General features: G+C 55.7%; 1 protein-coding gene across 1 annotated transcript; it reads right to left on the bottom strand.

Annotated features, from left to right (window-relative positions):
- Nucleotides 1-2,138: 2,138 nt before the first annotated feature.
- Nucleotides 2,139-2,988, bottom strand: MIF (macrophage migration inhibitory factor). The gene is made up of 3 exons (XM_026487841.4): nucleotides 2,755-2,988; nucleotides 2,410-2,582; nucleotides 2,139-2,320 (listed from the first exon to the last, which is right to left on the bottom strand). The coding sequence occupies exons 1-3, from the start codon at nucleotides 2,860-2,862 to the stop codon at nucleotides 2,254-2,256; spliced, it is 348 nt and encodes a 115-aa protein (XP_026343626.1). The 5' UTR covers nucleotides 2,863-2,988; the 3' UTR covers nucleotides 2,139-2,253.
- Nucleotides 2,989-8,926: the final 5,938 nt, after the last annotated feature.

Below are 8,926 nucleotides of genomic sequence, written 5' to 3' on the forward strand. Positions count from 1 at the left end.
TGGGGCTGAGGGGGAGAGCACCCCCGTCAGGACCTAAACAGAGCAGCAGAGCAGTCCTTAGGCATCCTGACTAGCAAGCTGGTGAGGGTGGGCTAGCTCAGAGGACAACCCGCCAAAAACTCTGTGATGGGAGAGGAGGGAGGGAGGGCGTGGATCCGTGTGTCAAGTGCCAGCTGACTGGGCTCCGTAGCCTTGGGGCCTGGGCTGTTCTGAGGTTGCCATAATCAGAGGACAAGTGTGACTCGCCCTCTGCTTCAAGCCTGGGATGGGCACCGTGGTGTTCATGGTGATGCCACAGAGGTGATTCATGCAGGGATAGTGGGTGCTGCAGGGGCTGGACTGCTGGGAGCCATCTCAAGGAAGGAGCCTGTGGCCTACACAGGCCCCAGGCCTCTGTACACACACAAGGCAGCCCTTGTCACTGCCTGTGGCTCAAAGGCAGTCCTGTTCCTCACTCCCCATGTCAGAAGGACAGTAACAGCCTCCAAAGGCTTGGCCCGGCAGCAACCCTTTCCCCCAGAGGTCCTCAGCTTTCAAAAGCAAATTCACTTAAATTTTGTGTTTTTAAAAAACCATCTTCCATCTAAAATAAGCTGGCCTAGGGCGCCTGGGTAGCGCAGTCGTTAAGCGTCTGCCTTCGGCTGAGGACGTGATCCCGGTGTTCCGGGATCGAGTCCCACACTGGGCTCCTCTGCTGGGAGCCTGTTTCTTCATCTCCCACTCCCCTGCTGTGTTCCCTCTCTCGCTGGCTGGCTGGCTGTCACGTTAAAAAAAAAAAAAGATAAGCTGGCCTACATTGAGGCTGAGCAAGAAAGAGCAAGGGGTCCCAAAGGCACAGAGCCAGCAGGAGTCCAGAGGTGAGGCCCCACCTCTCCCAGCCCCCAGGAAGGGGGTTCATGTGGCCAGAGGAGCTCCCTCTCTGTGCAAGCAGGTGAAATGAACTTGACTTCTCCCACAGGCCAGGCAGTGCAGGAAGGGTTGGACTGGTCCTTCCTGGCTGACTAGGGCCAGCTCCCGGCACACAAATTCCTAGTGCTAGTGGTGGGTCTCACTTGGAAGGAGTTGCTGCCAGGGCGCACGGAGCCTCCCCCACTGCGGGCTACCAAGGCATTCTAGCCCAAAGGCACCTGCCCTGGGAAGCAGCGTGGCACCTGAGGCCCCTACAGCCCAAGTGTGGGCACAGAACGGCCCACTGTCCTATCCCCACCCCCACAAGGGAGCCCCTGCCCTTGGCTGGAAGGGCCTTGGACCAGTGAGACTCCAGTCCCATTGGGCCTGGATACTGATTTTGTTGTTGACAGTGCCCCCAGGGCCAGGCCCTTCAATATCCTAGCAGGGTTGACAAACACCTGAAGGCCTTCCAGAGCCATTGTTCTGTGAAACATGAATGGCACCAAAACTACAGGCCGGGTTTTGTCTCCAGGAACTGCTGTGGTGGAGACCTGGGTGTCCCCGAGCAGAGCCCAGGGACAGATTTCGGGGCAGACAGGGCACTATAACAAGGACTCTGCCTCCTGTGCACCTCCCCACCCCCACCAGAAAACTGTCCCCAAGTTCCAGAACAACTGGACTTTCTAGGTTAAGAAACTAAGGCACCAGCCTAGCAGGGTTTGACCCTGTGGCACACGGAGGAAGGCTTTCTCTCCCAGGGTACCCTTTGCCCATCTGAAAGATGGACGAAGGCGGCACTGGGAGAAAGGGGTAGGAAGGCCGGGCTGGGAGAAAGGTCCAGACCCGGCTGCCTCTCTGACTCTCCAACCCGTCAGGCCAATCAGATTTTGATCCCCACCCCTCCCTCCCACTCTTCTCCGCCCAGCCCGAGCGCACGTGGTGGCCCTGCCGCTGTGGGCGGGAATGGATTCAACTCTGGGTTCCAGCCAAGGGCAGAGTCAGGAACCTGGCGCCTTGGGACGGCAAAGCCTCGAGTTGAGTGGGAGGCTCTGATTTGAGTCTGATTGCTGGGTCTGTGGCCCCGGGCAGGAGGCCAATCTAGGCTGGGGCCTCTGATGGGGCAAAGGGGGAAAAAGCTAGGAGAAAGGATCCTAACAGTAGATTCCGAGGGGGCAACCACGGTTCTCAGGTCACTGTCCCGGCCCTGCACCCACTCCTCCGAAAGCCAAGGAAGCCCGAGGCAGATGCAGCCTCCAAACCGTTTATTTGTCCCGACTTGGAGGTGGGGGTCGCTGGGGGCGAAGCGGGCACAATATTGCGGGCGGCAGGGTCTGGCGCAGGCGGGTCGGGCAGGCGTGGCCCTCAGGCGAAGGTGGAGCCGTTCCAGCCCACGTTGGCCGCGTTCATGTCGTAGTAGTTGATGTAGATCCTGCGGGGCGTGGATGCCAGGCTCAGCGGGCTGCGCTTCCCCCCCCGCCCCTCCCCCCCCGCCCCTCGGCGTCCCCAGGCGCCACGCACCTATCGGGGCTGACGCGCAGGCGCTCGGCCAGCAGGCCGCACAGCAGCTTGCTGTAGGAACGGTTCTGCGCGCCTCCGATCTTGCCGATGCTGTGCAGACTGCAGAGCGCGCACGGCTCACTTGAGCCGCCGAAGGCCATGAGCTGGTCTGGGACCACGTGCACCGCGATGTACTGTGGGGAGACGGGGTGCGGTCAGGAGGCCCGACAGACCTCGCCGGGCCCGGGCAACCCCCCCACCCCGTCCCTTACCCGTCCAGAGCCTCAACCCGGAGTCGTCTCCCCCGCGCCCCAGCCCGGGACCACCTCGTCCCGGACCATCTCTCCCTGCTCCCTCCCAGCAAACCTGGGCCGGCTTGCCGGTGGCCTGCGCCAGCTGCTGGGTAAGCTCGGAAAGGAGCCCGTCCGGCACGGAGGCGCGGGGGACGTTGGTGTTCACCACGAACATCGGCATGCTGGCGGAGAAACGGCGGCGACTGGTGCACAGGAACTAAACCAAGCGCCTACGGCTGCAGCCCGCGAACCTGAGCTACGTGACCGCCGCGCAGTGCCGCCCCCTAGGGCGGCCGCGGCCCCGCCTCCTGTGACGCCACCGCCGGCGGAGGCCCCGCCTCCGTGCGCTGCAGGTTTCTCCCATCTGTGGCGTCACCGCGGGCAGAGGCTCCGCCCCTTGCGGCCGCAGCCCCCTTCCGGCTGGTGACGTCATCGCCGGCGGAGGGCGGCTCCCCTCCTACCGCCCCACCGCCCCGCTGGACTTAGGGAGTTGGCGTCCCCGCCCCACGCACCCTCTGAAAGCCGTTCTCCCCGTGGAGGCCAGAAATCTGCCTTTCTTTCATGTCTTTGTTAGTCCTTTCATTTAGTCACTGATATTTACTCAACGACGTGTGTGTGTGTGTGTGTGTGTGTGTGTGTGTGTGTGTGTGTGGGAGAGAGAGAGAGAGAGAGAGAGAGAAATGGGGAGAGGTAGTCCTTGCTGCAGGCAGGAGGGGGTTAGCCACGGTAGAGTCAGTCACCACCCAGGGGCCTTTCCTGCACCTTGCTCTTTAAGGTGAGTGAGGACGCTGCGAGATGCCAAGGGGAGGGGCAGCGGTAAGAGGTGAGGCTTAGACAGGGCTCCATAGGCCAAAGGTGGTCAGCAACTCTGTCTCTGAGCCCATTCCCAAGGCCCTGCTCCCCTGAACAGCTTCTCTGCAGTTCTTTGGACTTCAGTTCCTCAGGGAAGCCCCCACCCTAGTTAGGGACTGTAGGGATGCTCTTTCTGAGAGTCCTTAGAGAATTCTTTCTGTCTCTTCCACTAATGGTGAGCTCAGGGGGCATTTGGTGGGTGCCAAGCACGGAAGAGACACAGACTGACTACTGGCTGAATGAACGAATGGGTGAATGAAGATAGCCATGGCCCAGCGGGAAGAGGACAGAGCAGTGGCTGGATTGGGGCCCTGGCCAGGCCTGCAGGCCTTGCCATCACCAGACAGAAGGGCTTGTGGCTAAGTGGCCACCCATTCCCACTCTGAGGAGCCCCGCTGGTCAGGGTGCTGTGCTGGGGAGCAGAGCTCTCTCAGGTGCTGGAGGGGGCACACTGCGTTTGGCCAAGTCCTCCTGGGCATCTGGCAGGTGCTGTCTGGTTAAGGTGGCACAGCACACACCGGCCTTGCCGACGGCCATGTGCTACAGCAAGGACACTCGTGTCTGTGGGACCAGCCAGCATCCAATCAAGTAGGTCCCATGGCCCGGTTGTGCAAATAGCCTGCGAGTGTTTGTTCCCCCAGCTGGGCCCCAGGCTACTTCCGTCCCCACTCTCACACCTTGTGCCCAGGGCTCCCTCAACTGACAGACTGATGCACTCCACGCCGTGTCTCCAGCCCTGGGCCCTCCTCAAAGTTCAGCAGCCAATTCAGCACTTCCTGTTCCCTGTGTCCAAATCCAAGTGCATGACTTTTCCTCCCACACCTGTTGGCTGCCAGTGAAATGCGCTTCCCTCCACTGTCACCCTTCTCCCTTCTCTGCCCCCCTACCACCCTGATTCCAGCCCCCCACAGCACCACCACCTTCATTTAAGTTAGCTGACTTCACTTTTGGCCTAGCGTGGACTGTGGTAACACCATGGTGGACTGCTCTTCCTGGGGAAGGAGTCTGTTTCCCTGCCCCCCTGGCAGCCGACCTGGCCATATGATCTTGCCTTGCCCAGTGAAATCTGAACAGAAGTGACATGAGTGACTCCAGACAGAAGGTTCAAGAGCCCGCACCTGGTTCTCTGAGAAGGTGGAAGTGTGCCAAGAGGGACCCGCACCAGCAAACACGGGCGATGGCCCTGTAGGTGAGCCACTGCCATTTTCAGGTTGTTTCTGTAGCCTAGGGCAGTCTTCCCTGATCGGGACAGCCTCCGAGCTATTTACCATTTACTCTGACCCTTCCCAGTAGCAGTCAGTGCCATCTTTCTAGAAGGGCAAATGGGAAGGTGATCTCATTCCCTGTCCCACCCTTTCCTAGCTTGGACATTTCACTAACCTGAGACTCAGTTTCCCCACCTGTAATTTGAGGATGATAGTAGTGTCCACCTTACAGAGGAGTGTTGTGAGGACCGAGTGGCCTAAATACCGGTGAGAGTCCCCACTGATACTAGAGGTAGTACTGTCACGATGCCCTGGGTAAGCTGCTCCTGCCCCAAATCTTGCAGCACCTCCCTTGTTCCCTGAGTCTTGTGCACTGTCCTTCGGTACCATGCTCCTGGCTCTTGGCTCTCACATGGGTCCTGAAATGCATTTGCATTCACTTTCCCTCATCTGCCTCGGTTCCGTGGGAAAGCCCCAGAGCTTCTGGCTATAATGTGTTCCTGTAATGTGCCCAGCACCTCTCCTGTCCTTCGAGGCCATCACCACATTTCTATCTGTGAGTTAATGTTTCCTTGCTGGATGGTAAACTCCATGAGAGAGGGGACTGTCTCTTTCTGGCCTTTGCTGTATGCCCATCTCCTGACTCGTTACTTCAGTGGTAGGCAGAGGGCCTCCAAAGATGTCCACGCTCTAATCCCTGGAATCTGTGAATATGTTATGTTACGTGGCAAAAGGCACTGTACAGAATGTCATTAGAGTTACAGACCTTAAGATAGGGGGACCATCACGGATTATCTGGGTGGGCCCAGTGTAATCACATGAGCCCTTAAAAGCAGAGAATTTTGTCCAGCTAGACTCGGTGAGACGCGGCAGAAGGGGAGGTCCGACTCAAAGCAGGAGAAGGGCTCAATGTGCCATTACTGGCTCCGAAGAGAAGGGGGCCAGGAGCCTCCGTCGTACAACCACAAGGAACTGAATTCTACCAACGACCTGAATGAACTTGGAAGTGAGTTCTTCCCTAGTTGACTCAGAGACATCTTGACTTCAGCCATACAAGACCCTAAGTAGAAGACCCGGCCACGTGATGCTGGACTTCTGACTCAAACTGTGAGATAACAAATCTATGTTGTTTTAAGCTGCTCAATTTGTGGTCATTTGTTCTGGGAGCAATAGAAAGGTAATCGCTTGGCGCCGATAGGGGCTCCAAAATGATGTGCTGAACGGTAGGACACATGCTCCGGGAGGTGTTGGCGGGCGTGGCTGCCGACCTGCCTGGGATCCTCTCTGTATTCATCATCACGGACCGCATCCCAGTTCTGTCTGGTTAGAACATTCACTGCCCCTGGCAACCAGGCGTAGCCACACGGAGCTCACGCAGTGTGTGAGGATGTATAGGGAAGAGCTGCCTTCCTGACGGAGGCGCAACCCTGCCTCCTTTCTCTGCTCCCACCGCGGAACTTGGACAGGACCCCCAGATGTGCCGCAGAGTTTTTCAGGCAACCCTGAGCTGGGAAAAGCCCAGGCAACAGAGCAGGTGGCAGCCCAGCAGAGCCTGGGGCTCTGACAGCTCTGCCCAGTTACAACAGAAACAGAAGCCCCTCTCTGCTCAGAGCGCTGCTTGCCCAGGGTTGGGTCATCACAGCCCCATTGCAGGGCCTGGCTGCCGCAGACGACCTCCTGAGTGCCGCGTCCAGTGGCACGGCAGGCATCCTTCGTGCAAGCATCCTCACCGCCAGCATTTCTGTGGCGAACCTTTTTGCCTCATAACTGGCTGTAAGGCAGTGTTGCCGTAAAAGATAAAATGAAGAAAAACAAAAGCGGGACATCCAGTAAAAGGACACCATGAACCACGGAAACAAAATTACCAAGACTTTGCTGAGAAATACACAATATTTGAATATGTTTAAAACGTGTGTGGATTCTGTGCAAATAACTGATTTTGTTTTGCGGATTGTACATATGCACCTGTTTTCAAAATGTGGTATTGCGCATTTTGGGGGGTCTTTTTTATTCATCTCGTATCACAGGTTTTCTTTTTTTGCTAAACTTCCTTCATTAAGAGCGATATCTGTTTCCAAACACCAGGATGCATATATTTTTTTAAAGATTTATTTATTCGAGAGAGACAGATGAGACAGACAGTGGGGCGGGGGTTAGACGGAGAGGGAGAAGGAGAGAATCTCAAGCGGACTCTGAACTGAGCACGGAGCCCGTTGCAGGGCTCGATCTCACGACCCCAAGATCACAACCTGAGCAGAAACCAAGAGTCAGACACTCGACGGACTGAGCCACCGAGGCGCCCCTAGGATGCACATTTGTAACTGAGCTTTGTATTACGTTGTGAAAGCTGCTTTTTAAAATTTTCATTTTATTTTAAATGTAGTGTAGTTAGCATAAAGTGTTTATTAGTTTCAGGTATACAATGGAGTGGTTCAACACCTCCATGCGTCACCGTTAACACCGCAAGTGCTCTCCTTCATCCCCATCACCTGTTTCACCCATCTCCGCCCCCCCCCCAACCATCAGTTTGTTCTCTAGAGTTAGGAGTCTGTTTCTTGGTTTCTCTTTCACTCTCTTTTTTTTCTCCCCCATTTGCTTATTTGTTTCTTAAGTTTCACATATGAGTGAAATCATACGGTATTTGTCTTTCTCTGACTGACTTATTTCCCTCAGCACAATACCCTCTAGTTCCATCTGCGTCGCGGCAAATGGCAAGACTTCATTCTTTTTGACGGCTGAGTGATTTTCCATTTGTATATACCTCACCTTCTTTTTCCACTCGTCAGTCGATGGACGCCTGGGCTGCTTCCGCAATTTAGCTATTGTAGATAATGGTGCTATAAACGTAGGGGTGCATGTGTCCTTTTGAATTAGTGTTTTTGTATTTTGGGGGTAAATACCCTGTAGTGTGATTACTGGATCGTAAGGTAGTTCTATTTTTATTATTATTATTTTTAAAATCTTAGTTGAGTTTTAGTTGGTTTGGTTTTACACTGTGAAAGCTTCTACACCGTTATTTGGTTTGGTGTATTGGCACACGTCCGTCGACAGAAGTTCCATAGTTCTATGGGAAACGTTGGTTCAATACTCTGCACCCCGTATAGACAATCATGAGAGCTAAAGTTAGGTATACCGATGGGAGCGCTGTGTCAATGGAGAATCGAAACCAAACTGTCCACCAGTTGATGAAACCAAAGAACTCAGTTATTAATTTTTAAAAAATCTTTTATGGCAAAACTGTCTCAACAGCCAGTTAGTTATGTGGCAACATGCTTGCAGCAGAGAAGCTTACAGGAAAACTACCTAGAACCCTCCAGTGGGTAAGGGCTGCTGGGCACAGAAGTGGGAGGGAAGAAAACCTCCCAATGAAGGGAAACGCAAGCTGGATAAGGGGGACCATGGCCAACGTGAGCACCTGGCAGACCCTGAAATCAGATCTGTGGACAGGATCTGAGTTCCCGAGCTGGAAGGAGGGTCTGGGGAGGAGAGAGGGGCTGCTGGCACCCCCCTGTGGGGCTACCTGCTCTTCCCCTTGCTGCCTCTCCCCCCGCCGGCAGCCTGTGTCCATGGGCAGTCCATCCTTCCACTGGCTCCCACCAGCTTTGTTTCCCTCGGCATCCCTCCCCCAGTCACGCAAGGCTCATCACCTCAGCAAGAGCCCAGCCAGCCCTGAGTCCTTGTCGCCAGTGCCCGTGCCCTTGTTCATTGAATGTGCTAACTTGGCAGCACAGACGGGCAAAGACAGTTCTCCCCCTTCCAGTCATCACCCCCACTGGTGGTCAGCCGTACCTGAAGGTACAGGATTGCAAAGAGGGGCGTCTGCCAGGAGACCACCACATTGCAAGGAGGGGCCCAGACGTGCTGGGGGAGCCAGGAGTCTCGGCCAGCTAACCCTGCGGGACCCTGAGACATGGCTCGGAGTAGGTGATCTGGCTGCAGTCACTTAAAGGCTCTGAGCCTCGGTTTCAGAACTGGGGGCGGGGCGGGGCGTCGGGTGGTAATTCCTTTCCCATAGACTTGTGTGAAGCTTAAAGGAGCTGAAAGGACAAAGTGCAAAGTCCCTGACTTAAAGTAGGTGCTCAGTAAATGCTACTTGGACTTAACTGTATTGTAACCAAGTGTCCTGGTGCAGGAAATGAGCTAATAGGCCCGAACCCCAATGGTGGGCCTGCACAGAGACGGCGACTC

Source organism: Ursus arctos, unplaced genomic scaffold (genome assembly GCF_023065955.2).
Source record: "Ursus arctos isolate Adak ecotype North America unplaced genomic scaffold, UrsArc2.0 scaffold_34, whole genome shotgun sequence".
Classification (NCBI taxonomy): Eukaryota; Metazoa; Chordata; class Mammalia; order Carnivora; family Ursidae; genus Ursus; species Ursus arctos.